This window comes from Humulus lupulus, chromosome 4 (genome assembly GCF_963169125.1).
Source record: "Humulus lupulus chromosome 4, drHumLupu1.1, whole genome shotgun sequence".
Classification (NCBI taxonomy): Eukaryota; Viridiplantae; Streptophyta; class Magnoliopsida; order Rosales; family Cannabaceae; genus Humulus; species Humulus lupulus.
Genome location: NC_084796.1, coordinates 4,328,796 through 4,342,616, shown reverse-complemented (window position 1 = coordinate 4,342,616; position 13,821 = coordinate 4,328,796). Strand labels below are relative to the sequence as shown.

At 43.1% G+C, this 13,821-nt stretch overlaps 1 protein-coding gene and 1 pseudogene across 1 annotated transcript; both read left to right on the top strand.

Annotated features, from left to right (window-relative positions):
* The first annotated feature begins 11,083 nt into the window (after positions 1–11,083).
* LOC133829727 (phenylacetaldehyde reductase-like) lies at positions 11,084–12,921 on the top strand (annotated as a pseudogene).
* Positions 12,154–12,991, top strand: LOC133830848 (phenylacetaldehyde reductase-like). The gene is made up of 4 exons (XM_062260925.1): positions 12,154–12,219; positions 12,322–12,484; positions 12,553–12,739; positions 12,847–12,991. Exons 1-4 carry the CDS (start codon positions 12,154–12,156, stop codon positions 12,989–12,991), a joined length of 561 nt encoding a protein of 186 aa, XP_062116909.1.
* The last annotated feature ends 830 nt before the right edge of the window (positions 12,992–13,821 follow it).

The following is a 13,821-nucleotide window of genomic DNA, read 5'->3' as shown; positions in this document are numbered from 1 at the left end:
AACATGTGTAGAAAATCTACACATGTGCACCATGCTTCCATGCACTAGCACACACTAAATTACTAGGGTGCATTACTATCTATCATGCACCTTAGTGCATTCCACCATAGCTCACATAAATACCTCATTTGTCACACTTAAATAAAATGTAACACATATAGTAAGATAACATGTTACATATTTTAATCACTTATTAAATTAATTAACCAAAACATTTCTAACAATTAAATAAAATAACAAACCATCAAATAAAACAAATAAACAATTAAATATAATAACAACACTTAAATAAAACAATTCATCACACTTAACATTTAAATCAAATAAAGCACAAAATTTAAATAATCTAAAAAAAAAAGTGGTGCACTACAATAACATAATACAGAAATGAACTAGAGTTTTGGTTACCTCAAAGACTTGAAAGACCAATCTACTCCTCAACCGAAATACTACAGAACCTCACTTCCCAAAGTGTTTGATAAGCTTATGATGTTTAAGCTTATGATTTTCCCAAAGCAGGTGTTTACACTCTCACACTCACTTAACACTAGCAGCTTCTGAACTTAGAGCAAAAGGTGAATAATGGCTGGGTACTAGGTCCTATTTATAGAGTTTGGGAAAGAAAGTATCTTGATTTTACTTGAATAAAAATAATGGCTTTTTAGGTGAAAATCATTTGAATAATCGTTCAGCAGAGGCTGAAGACTCGTTCAAAAGATGCTGGACTTTTGAAGAAGTTTGAATGGCTGAAAGGAAAAGAATTCAAAAGAGTTTGAATTCATGCTGGAGGAGGCGATATATCGCCCCCTGTAGGCGATATATCGCCTGGGCCAGTATGCTAGAGGCGACCGTGCATCGTCTCGTGTTTTCCGTATCTACGTGCTGCGATATATCGCCCCCTATAGCTGCGATATATCGGCATACGCTGAATATTTAAACACGAAATTACACATTTTTAGCTAAGTTTGAATGGAGTAAACAGCCTTGACTAAGCCTTCAACGTATTCAAAGCTGCTGACTGACCCTATAACATTCAAACTTTACTCCTTATTAAATTTAATCCTCAAAAATACTTAATCCTTAATCACCATTCATAACATGTGCTTAAAATCCTATTGGTTGATGTCTAAACCTTATAATATAATAAATATAATCCTTAATATCAGTTACATTAATCAAACCTTAGGTTATACTAAATATTCTTAAACTATAGGTTAAACTTAGAAAATCTATAAGTACTACTATGAGTGTCCAAAAAAATTCCCGGTCTGAACCAAAAATTCACAGTAACAAAGATAATACTAAACATACTATAATACTACTGAACAATTAGCTAAGTAAAGTTCTTGGACTCTACATAAAGTCCTCCCTACCTCGAGGATGTGGTCTCCCACACTACTAGAACACAGGCCCAATAGGTTAGTCTCGTGCCCACAGGATAGATACCACTTCTACATATGGAGTTGGGTAGACGACTGTGTCCATAGGTTCGATAGTGGGCTCGGGAAATATGATACCATGTACACCACGGACGAGGTGTGGAATGGGATAGCTGTACAGTACGGGACCAATGATTATAGGGACCTCTCGAGGTTATCACCTACTTATAGGGAAGGCACTCCCCCCGCCTCCTCTGAAGACAGGGGAATATCATGGTCCCTAAGCTCGAGCTCGGGGGAGAGTTCCAGTTAGGTTTCTTCTATCATCACTATATGTCTGATACCAAAATTATTTGATGTACATTTCTCTTTTACTGACTCACTGCGTTGTGACTTGTGCAGGCGATATGGACTTCGACCTTGACGCCCTTATCGACAATGTAGGCGCCAAGAGGAGCAAACGCCCTAGGGCGGGGTCACTGAAGACCGGTTAGCCGGGCAAAGGCTCCAAGAGGTCCAAAAAGACACCTCCTCTTGCCCCGCCAGTTTCGAGCTCCATTGATGCGTCGACTATCCAGGCTAGCGCCTCCACGACAATGCCATCCTCGCAGGCCGTCGTCTCCGCGGTCGCACCGACCTCGCTGGTTGGTGCCCCTGCCATTGAGTCCCAACCTCCTGTGGTGGGCGAAACGTCTTCAGCTCAGCTTTCCAGAAGGCCTTCTGCTTCTCGAGTTCAGAAGCTGACAATCTCCACCCATATGGACTCATATGTGGTGGATAATGCTGCTGGACCTCACGGATCTACGCTGATCTCGGATGTTATGTCCTGGATCGGCCAGAGCTATGGCAGTTTCGAAGCTCCTCAGTGGCAGTGCCTAACTGGCACCCGAGACCGCACTGTCCTTTACGAGAAGAGTATCGAGCACACTGCCGTGGTAAGTATCCTTCTATATTCCTTTTGCTTACATTCATACTGTCCTGAGGCTAATGGTGGTTTCTTCCTTTTTTCAGGCTCTTGCCTTCACTGCCCAGCTCAATTACGAGCTGAACAACGAGATCCATTCGAGCAGGACTCATGCTCAAGAGGCGAAGGACCTCCACCTTAGAGCGAACGACGATCTGAAGGCGGAGAATACTAAGCTCGAGGCAGTGGTTAAGGAGCGTGAGGACATGGCCAAGGAGCTCGGAAAGCTGAGAGCTGAACTCGAGGAGCAAAAGAAAGACAACACCCAGCTTCGGGAAACCAATAAGAAGCTCGAAGAGGACAAGGCCGCCACCTTCGACATCATAGAGGATGCCAAAACTCGCCTTCTTGCCGAGTACAAAGAAAAGAAGGAAAAGGCGGTCGACTCAGCCATGTACCGGATGTGGGCTTATAACAAAGAGCTGGACACCAGCTTCTTAGGTCCCCATGAGGCGCCGCTTCTTGAACGATGGAATGCCCGGCTCGAGAAGGAAGAGGCTGAACGGCTTGAGAAGGAGAAGGCTGAGCAGCTCGAGAAGGAAAAGGCTGCTCCGGGCACCGTTTCGGAGGAAGCTCAGGAGGATAGTCATGCTATTCTTCCTAAGGGGTCCGGTGCCACTGATGCTGAGAAGGCCAAGGAGACTCCTCTTCCTTGAATCTGACCTCGGGGAGATCAGTTATCGGGGCTGCGTCCCCTTATTTCTGTAACTATTTTAATATATGCCCACGGGGCTGATACAATTTCTTTTACCATTCTTTTATATGCTTTACATTTCTTGGCTCGAAATATTTTGCATATTTTTAAATTGATGAACCGGTTATGTTTATTTATTCATACAAACATAGTTTGGATTTGGGCTCGAAATTCGATGCATTCATGCATAGTTTATTCGAATTATCCGCTTCCGACCTCGTTACTTATCAAGGTCGGATATTACTTTAACCATGAACTCAAAAGTACTTATATGGTATGTAATGTGAATGATCTGGTTATATCTTTTTTGTTTAGTTACTTTTCCTCATCCTCAGTTTTTGTTCCGAGGTTAAGAGTTTGAAACTATTTTTCTCTCAGATATTCCAGCCTCGATCTTGACTTGTCTCGTGATAGGTTTAGGCTCCTACTTATCATCGATCAATTTTTTGGCTGGTTTGTTCCAGACCTGTTAAGTTTGCACATCTGGTTAACTCCAAACGTTTTAGGATTTTGGTAGTTCGGTTTTGTCCGAACTATATAAGCTCGCGTATTTGGTTATATCCAAATACTTCATGTTTTTGATAACTTAGTTATCTAGGCTTGCGTACTTGGTTATCTCCAAATACTTTTATCCTTTTTGATAAGTCGGTTATGTTCGAACTATCTAAGCTCGCGTACTTGGTTATCTCCAAATACTTCATATAAATATATATTTTTTATTTTTTAATCTGACGGTATATATACCAATGATGCCCCCTTAATATCCTATGAGTGTGACCATAGGTTATTAAATTAAGAGAGATTGCAAAAATAAAAAGAAATTACATATGGAACAAAATTGACCTTTTATTTGATGAAATTCAAAAACAAACAAACAAACAAACAAATTCATGGTTACAGACAACACTTCCTACACTATTGATAGTAAGGTCTAAGGTGTTCGCCATTCCATGCTCGCGGTATCAGGCTCCCATCTAATCTCGCAAGTTTGTATACGCCAGGTCGGATGACTGACTCTATCTGGTATGGTCCTTCCCAGTTCGGCCCGAGCACTTCAGCTGCTGAATCTCAGGTGGCTAAGAATACGTGTCTCAAAATCAGGTCTCCCACTCCGAACTTTCGATCCCGAACCCTCTTATTGAAATATCTTGTGGTTCGTTGCTGGTAAGCAGCATTTCTCAGCTGAGCCTCTTCTCTTTTTTCTTCGATCAAGTCTAGGGTTTCTTCGAGCTGAGTATGATTTGAATCCTGATCGTAAATTTGAGTTCGGATCGTCGGGATTTCGACCTCGATGGGCAACATTGCCTCGCAGTCGTACGCTAGAGAGAACGGGGTATGTCCGGTTGATGTCCGAGCTGTAGTCCTATATCCCCAAAGGACTTGAGGCAATTCTTCGGGCCATCGTCCCTTTGCCTCTTCCAACTTTTTCTTTAGAGAGCTCTTGAGAGTTTTGTTAACGGCTTCGACCTGACCATTCGCTTGAGGGTGAGCCACTGATGAAAAGCTCTTTATTATGCCGTTCTTGTCGCAAAAGTTGGTGAATAAGTCGCAATCGAACTGGGTTCCGTTATCGGATACAATCTTTCTTGGTACTCCGTATCGGCATACGATGTTCTTTACCACGAAATCAAGGATCTTTTTCGAAGTTATAGTTGCCAATGGTTCAGCCTCCGTCCATTTTGTGAAGTAATCAACGGCGACTACCGCATATTTCACTCCGCCTTTTCCAGTTGGGAGAGAGCCTATGAGGTCAATGCCCCATACTGCGAAAGGCCATGGGGATGTCAACATGGTCAATTCGGATGGTGGAGCTCGGGGTATCGTGGTGAATCTCTGGCATTTGTCACATTTCTTCACATACTCAAAAGAGTCTGTTCTAATGGTTGGCCAGAAATATCCTTGACGTATGATCTTCTTGGACAGGCTATGCCCCCCGGCGTGGTCTCCGCAGAACCCTTCATGAATTTCTTCAATGATCTTCTTTGCTTCGGGAGGGGTTACACACCTAAGCAGCGGCATGGAATATCCTCTTCTGTATAGCTTTCCGTCCAAAATGGTGTAACGAGGAAGTTGATACATCAATTTTCGAGCCTGGTTCCGATCTTTTGGAAGAATTCCATTTTCGAGATAATCAACTATTGGACTCATCCAGGTCGGTTCTGTTTCAATCATACATACATCTTCCTCGTCTGGCTCAGTAATGCTGGGTGTTGATAGGTGTTCTACGGGTACAACATTCAGTTCTTCATTTTCGGCGGAAGTGGCGAGTCGAGCTAAGGCATCTGCATTTGAGTTTTGTTCTCGGGGAACGTGTTCGATTGCGTAAAACTCGAAATACTCCAATGCGGATTTTGCCTTCTCCAGATAAGCTACCATTCTTGTGCCACGAGCCTGGTACTCTCCCAAGATTTGATTAACCACGAGTTGGGAATCGCTGTAGCAATGTATAACTTTGGCCTTGAGCTCTTTTGCTATTCGCAGTCCTGCGAGTAGAGCCTCGTACTCAGCTTCATTATTAGATGCTTTAAAGCCAAATCTTAAAGCAGAGTGAAATTTGCTCCCTGCAGGAGTGATCAGAATAACTCCTGCCCCCACTCCATTTTCATTCGACGAGCCGTCGACGTAAAGTTTCCACAGCTCGTGGGTCGTGGTTATTACTTCGTCGTCGGCTATACCAGTGCACTCCACTATGAAGTCTACCAAGGCTTGTGCCTTAATGGTCGTTCTTGGATGGTAAGTGATCTCGAACTGTCCGAGCTCAACAGCCCATTTAAGGAGTCGACCTGACGCCTCTGGTTTAGATAGGACTTGCCTAAGTGGTTGATCTGTCTATACATGGATGGGATGTGCCTGAAAGTAGGGGCGGAGCTTGCGAGATGAGTGGATTAAACTGAGGGCGAGTTTCTCCATCAATGGATATCTTGACTCTGCCCCCAGTAATCTCTTACTGATGTAATAGACGGGTTTCTGCACCCTTTCTTCCTCTCGAATGAGCACCGCGCTTATCGCGTGTTCGGTGGTTGAGAGGTATAGGTACAATACTTCTCCCGTTTCAGGTTTTGACAGGATGGGTGGTTCAGCGAGGTGTCTTTTGAGCTCCTGAAAGGCTAGCTCACACTCTTCTGTCCATTCAAATTTCTTACTTCCTTTTAATAAGTTGAAGAATGGAAGGCCACGATCCGTTGACTTCGAGATGAATCTGCCCAGGGCGGCCATCCTGCCGGTCAAGCTTTGGACATCTTTATGCTTCCGAGGTGAAGGCATATCAATCAGGGCCTTTATTTTGTCAGGATTAGCCTCGATTCCACGAGATTTGACAATGAAACCCAGAAATTTTCCCGAAGATACCCCAAAAGTGCACTTCTGAGGATTTAGCTTCATGTTGTATTTTCTGAGCACGCCAAAGCACTCTTCGAGGTCATCAACATGGTTCTTGTTAAGTTGAGACTTTACAAGCATGTCATCAACATAAACTTCCATGTTGTTCCCTATTTGTTCTGAAAACATCATGTTAATGAGCCGCTGATATGTAGCTCCAGCGTTCTTGAGCCCAAACGGCATAACATTATAACAGTATAGCCCTTTATCTGTAATGAAGCTCGTATGTTCTTGGTCGGGGGCATGCATGGGAATCTGGTTATATCCAGAATATGCATCCATGAATGACATCAAGCCATGCCCCGCCGTGGCATCCACTAGCTGATCAATTCTTGGCAGCAGAAAACAGTCTTTTGGGCAAGCCTTGTTGACATCCGAGTAGGCAAGCTTTGGGACCAACACTGGATTGGCTACCCAGTTAGGGTAAAAAGCATCCCTAATGAAATGGTTTGCTTTTAATCTGTCAACTTCCTCCTTTAATGCTTTCTTTCTGTCCTCGTCCAGCTGCCTTCGCTTTTGTTGCTTCGGGGGAAAGCTTTTGTCAATGTTCAATGCGTGGCTCGCAACATTCGGGCTTATCCCCACCATGTCTGAGTGTGACCATGCGAAGACATCCTGGTTTTTCTTCAGAAAGCAAATTAATTGCTATTTTGCTTCGTCTTGGAGGTGTTTTCCGACCTTCACCTTCTTCGAGGGATCAGCTTCGTCGAGCTGAACTTCTTCGAGCTCTTCCAATGGTTCGAGGTCAACTTTCTCCTCAATCCTTGGATCGATTTCCTCGTCAATTTCTAAAACCGTTCCATCTTTACTTTGTATGATAACGAGTGCCTGAGCGCTCGTTTGTTTCTTTCCCCTCAAAGAAATGCTATAGCACTCCCTTCCTGCCAATTGATCTCCTTTCAATGTCCCGACCCCGCTTAGGGTTGGGAACTTAAGGGCCAGGTGCCTCACGGATGACACTGCCCCCAGCCCGACCAGGGCTGGTCTCCCGAGCAGCACATTGTAGGCAGATGGTAAATCTACCACCACGAACTCCATTATCTTGGTCACCGAGACTGGATAGTCTCCCAAGGTCACAGGGAGTTCAATGGATCCCATGCAGGCAGTTCCTTCTCCTGAAAAGCCATATAAAGTAGTTGCACACGCCTTCAGGTCGCGAAGGGAGAGTCCCATTTTCTCGAGGGTCGCCTTATAAAGAATGTTGACCGAGCTCCCATTATCTATGAGAACTCGGCGGACTCTCTTGTTGGCAAGCTGAAGAGTAATAACCAATGGGTCATGATGAGGGAACTGAACATGAGATGCGTCCTCCTCAGTGAAGGTTATCGGTTGCGTTTCAACCCTTTGGCTTTTTGGTGCCCTAGGTTCGGGTTCATAAGGAGACCCGTCCCCTGTCTTCAACTCGTTAACGTATCGCTTTTGAGCATTTCTGCCCCCTCCCGCGAGATGAGGCCCTCCCGAGATGGTTATTACATCCTCTCCATCAATCGGCGGGGGCCTGTCTTCTTCCCGAGATCAGGAGTTATTATTTTGTGCCGTCGAAGGCGCGGCTACTCTCTGACTCGCAGTAGTCTGTCCAGTACTCTGGTTTTTGACGTACTGCCGGAAATAACCTCTCGAGATCAACCCTTCGATCTCGTCCTTCAGCTGTTGACATTCATCAGTGGTGTGTCCGGTGTCTCTATGGAATCGGCAATACTTTCTGGAATCCCTTTTGGACTTTTGATTTCTCATTGGGTCTTGACGCCTGAAGGGGACCTGGTTTTCATTAGCCAGGTATATGTTTTCCCGAGACTCGTTGAGTTCGGTGTGTACTTTATATACGGAGAAATACCTTTCTCCTTTCTTTTTCTTTCCTCCTTCAGCCTCGGGGTTATTTCCCTCGCTCTTTTTCCTCTTGGAGGGATTCTCCGAGGCAGGCTGTGGAGCTGCTGGGTCAGCCGAGGTTGAGGCGGAGTTAATGTTTATCGTTGTAGTTTCGGTCTGCGAGGTCACCTTCAGCGTTGACCTCGCCTCCTCTACATTGACAAATCTTTGCGCCCGTCTGTTAAATTCGGTTATTGACCTCACCGGTTTCCCTTGCATGTCATCCCAAAGGGCACTTCCGGGTAAAACACCAGCTCGGATAGTCATCAGGTGCCCACTGTCATCCACATCTCGAGCTCGGGCGACCTCTAGATTAAATCTTGTCAGATAGCTTTTCAGTGTTTCGCCCGGCTGTTGTCGGACGTTAGTCAAAGTGGAAGCCTCTGGTCTGACTCCCATCATAGCTCGGAACTGCTTCTTGAAGTCTCTAGACAACTGATCCCATGAAGTTATCGAGTGTCTCTTGTACTTTTCGAACCAACTCTTGGCAGGTCCGGCCAATGATGTTGGAAACAACATGCACCTGAGCTCGTAACCCACGTTACTAGCTCTCATAATAGTGTTGAATGTACTCAGGTGACTGCATGGGTCGGTTTTTCCTTCAAATGCTGGGACGTGAGGAATCCAGAACCCTTGAGGAAATTGAGTGTTTGAAATATGTGGAGCAAACAGCTCTAGCTCCTCGTCTGAGTCCTCATATCGACCATTCCCTCGTTCATTCTTTAAAAGCCTAAAGGCTTTTTCAAGCTGATCGATCCTTTCTTGGACTGGGTCCTTAGGTGGTGTCTGGAATTGACAGTCATTGATCATGATTCCAGGCTCGCGTCTCCATGAAGGATCTCTATGCCCATTCAGGTGATTCCTTAGGTCCGGATTTGTCTGATCTCCCTTCCCCTGCTCTGATTCAGATGATTCCGCAGGTCAGGACGGGTCTTGCGGCTTCCAGTATTTTTACGACCTCGGTCGCGTTTACTGATGGACCTGGTCTCTCCGGACTCGTCACTGGTGAAACTCATTGATCGGTCGTTTCGAGATGGGTTCTTCCCATGTTTCCTTGTCTCCGCAGTGCGAGACCGGGACGTCTGACTTCTCTCAGATTGTGCGCCTCTCCGCTCCTGGAAAGTCTCCTTGTGACCTTGTCTATCCCCCGTACGCCCTTGATCCTGATCTCGAACAGGTTGAGCGTTTCTGCGGGGAGGTGAAGGATATCTTATGGGAGACGGAGGGAACCGTATAGGCGACGGTGGCTGCCGCCCTTGCCTCGGCCTAGAGGGTCCAAAATTTGCCCGAGATGGGTCAGTCGCGTTCGGTGCACTACCAGGAACCTGAGTCCGAGCCTCGGTAGGAGCTCGGTTATTCTCAGTTCCTACGGGCACTTCCACAGGTGGATTATGCGGGACCCGAGCTCGGGTACTCCTCTGGGGCCTAGGAGGAGCAGATGGCTCTGCTGGTGCCGGAGGTTGAGTCGGCCTCCTTGTGGCAGCATCTTTTCGCGGACGTCTACGGGGCCTCCGGGGAGGAACATGCACGTCCCTTGGAGGAGGGACTTGGTTTTCGCGCGGAGGCGGGGGCTGAGCCACCTGCGCCTCTGCGACCATCCTAGTCAACTCCTCATTCCGTTTGTTGGCTTCTGCCAACAGCTGTTTCAATTGCCGGTTTTCCAGTTCTACAATAGGAACGTAACGCTCAGGATTGTAGTACATATCCTCATCCCTCGGTGGAGGCGGTGGTCCCCGGGAATCGGAGGACCCACTTCTCTCCTCAGCATCCAGGTTTTCCATTGGTTGTTATCCAGGACGCCTTGGGTAGCTTTCATCAGGGGTGTTCTGATTGTTTGTAGCCATGAATCTCTCAGGGATGAATGCTTAAGGCTCTCAATGAAAGCACCAAACTGTTGACGCCGTTTCTCGTCAAACAGTAAAAGAAGAGCACGTAAACAATGAATGACAATGGCTAAACGAAATAAAACAAATCAAACACGCGATTTTTACGTGGTTCAGCAGTTAAATCTGCCTAGTCCACGAGTCTCTGTTATTAATCTTAAGATTATCTCTGAAAATTCCTTAGCATGAATTCTTCAGAGTTTTCTCTCAAGGATCAGAATTTCGGTCCTTTACAATGGTGCATGGCTTCTCTATTTATAGAGAAGGATGCAGAATACTATCCCACATATTTTGGGTAGTTACTCTTTTGTGAATAAAATAAATGGCTTTAAAGGCCTATAATCAGATATAAAAGGAAACGTCCCTGAAGACCAGGAAACACATAACTGACCAAATAATATCCCACGATTCTTGGGGATTTACATTAATAAATGAGGATTACATCTCATATTTATAATACTTGTAGATATTCAAGGTGATTATCGCGTATCTCTAAGGCTTTAGCATCCCAGGTCTCACGTCATTGTTCGAGCTAATGGCATCTCCCGAGATCACGTGTCTTTCGAGATCATACATACATCTAGCTCTAGACCCCCGATCCGAAGTCGTCCCCGAAGATGAGTGTGTTCTCGGAGCTACCTTTCGAGATCGAGACCATTTCGAGCTCATATATTCGAGGTCATATATCGTACTTTGCAGGCTCGATATACAATCCTGGAGCATACTTCAATCCTTACGAGACCATTTGTTGCGAATCCAACTTTCGGAGCCATAGTTACCATGGCTCGAAATCTGGGTATAACACTCTGTAACTGAAAATAAACGCAAACCATTATCACTTTATCCTGAACTAAAGTATTATTTTATTATATGTATTTTTTTTTGTAAAAAAAGGAAGCTTCTTACATAGACAAGAGATCAAATTTTACCTCAGAGTGTCCGAATACAATTATGAATATTATACAATAAAATCACAACAAAACAATAATAATAAAAAAGCTTAGTGCAGAAAACTTCCCCAGTCTATGCTGAGATCTAGGAAGGATGGTCCCTCAAATTGTTTTGCCTTGTAGACCCAAGTCGTAACCAAGAATTTGGCCTTCTCCCACAGAACAACTCCCTTATAATACTTGTTCTCTCTACAAGAACATTTTATAGAAATCGAACTGGTTAAAACTTAGTGAGTTTGTTAGCTTTGGGATTTGAAAATATAGAGAGAATGAGTGGAGAAGGAAAGGTGGTGTGTGTGACTGGAGCTTCAGGCTACATAGCTTCATGGCTTGTCAAGTTCTTACTTCAGTGTGGTTACACTGTCAAAGCTTCTGTTCGTGACCCAAGTTAGCTCTCTTTGTCTATTACTTTTTCAATTCAGTTTCCATATTGTAATTCTCATTAGATATATGTGTACATACTTGCATGTTTTGTATACTTTATTCACTTTCAACTTCTGGGATTTTGTTATCTCTTTGTCTTTAAGCCCTTTTTGTATGCAGATGATCAAAGAAAAACAAAACACTTGCTAGCACTAGATGGAGCTAAGGAAAGGCTTCACTTGTTCAAAGCAAATTTAATGGAGGAAGGCTCTTTTGATTCTGCTATCAGTGGATGTGATGGGGTTTTTCACACAGCTTCTCCTGTGATTCAATCAGCCACTGATCCACAGGTACACATATTCCTATATATATGTCAATGAACATTGATAAACTCATTTTTAATCAGTTTGTAATGATTCTTGAATTTGGATTGTTTCAGGCTGAAATAATATAGCCAGCAGTGAAGGGAACACTGAATGTTCTGAGGTCATGTGCAAAAGTGTCATCTGTAAAGAAAGTGATTATAACATCTTCCATGGCTGCAGTTTTAATCAATGGCAAACCTCTAACCCCTAATGTAGTAGTTGATGAGACATGGCTTTCTGATCCCGTTCTTTGTGAGCGTTTAAAGGTGTGAGTAGTTCTTAATAAGTTCTGTAGTTTCTTATCATTACTAATGATATTATCTTATTCTAGTGTTCAAGATGTCTATGATGTTGCCATGTTTTCTCAAGATCTAGTGGTTGATATTAAGCTTTTGTTAGCTCATCTCTTCTTGTAAATTTTTGCTAGCCTATGTCTCTTTTATCTGGTCTTTCATTTTTTTTTTCATTTTTTTTTAAAGATCTGGTATGTAGCTTCAAAAGCTAAAGCTGAGAAAGCTGCTTGGGATTTTGCAAAAGAGAATGGAGTTGATTCAATAACCATTCATCCAGGAGTAACATTTGGTCCTCTCTTACAACCTACTATAAATGACAGTGTCAGTCTCATTATGAATCTAACAAATGGTATGTATATACTAATACAGTCTATTTTTATGTCTTGAGAATTGAGTCTAAAGTATCTTCTTATGCAGGGCCTCAAACATTTCCCAATAGAGTTTATTCATATCATGATGTTAGAGATGTAGCTAGTGCACATATTCAAGCATTTGAAGCTGGTTCAACTAGTGGAAGATATTTTCTAAGTGGGTATATTGCACACATTTATGAGCTTTTAAAGATTTTACAACAGCTCTATCCTTCTATCACCATTCCTCAAAGGTATATCATTTTTTACTATATGTTTCTTATTATTATAAGCTAATTAATCACTAAATAAGCATTAGAGTGAAAAATTTACTGTAAATGTGATTCTTTTTGCTTGGCAGATGTGAAAACGATGAGCCTTTCATGCAAAAGTTCCAAGTATCAGATTTGAAAGAAAAAAGTTTGGGAATCTTACATTCCATACCTATAATGAACAAGAAAAGGGTCTCTTTAGTGTCTAATCACATAGGCCAATCACAACTATAATGAACAAGACAATCTTACTATAAAGTTGTATTATTGTATTGGTTGGTTCTAAACCTGTATGTGATTCAATGCTTCAATTCAAAAATCTTCTTATTTACTACCCATTTCAGCTTTGTTATTTAATAAGTATGTACAAGGTGATAATCTTCAAAGGGAAATTTCACTTTTTATCTCTAATAATACCTAATATTACTAAAAAATCACAACATTAATAATATTTTCAAATTAATGCTAAACTTTCCTCCCATACCCAAAATACCCCTCCCATTATATCAAAAAATCACAAAACCTTCTCTTCCACTCTCCTCCCTCTCTCTCTCTCATTCTCACGAAATCATACACAAAACCTACAATTTTGTATAATTTTCTTGTCAAAATCATTATTAGCCATCTCCATTGTCTCTGTGAAGTCGTTAATATCAAAGACAGCATCTATTTTGAGAGTTTTTGGAGGCGAAAAACCATGGGTAATAAGATTTTATATTTTATGTATTGGGTATTATTTGTTTACATTTTTTTGGCTATTTTGAACAGATTTGAGCCTATATTGGTGTATTTTTCAGGATTTTTTGAGAGATTCCGCGATCTGTGTTTTTCTGGATTTTCTGCAACTTTTTTGCTCAATATCAGCTCGATAACGGTTCGATATGAGCTCGATGGTATGTAGAAGAAGGTCTTGTAAGAGCTCGATGTAGCTCGATGTGAGCTCGATTATAGCTCGATAGGGTTGGGTATTAGTGCTCGATTGTGCTCGATGGAAACTCGATAATGGTTCGATAAGGGTTCGATGGGACCCTACAATATTTGAGCTCGATAGGTTCAGGTTTCTC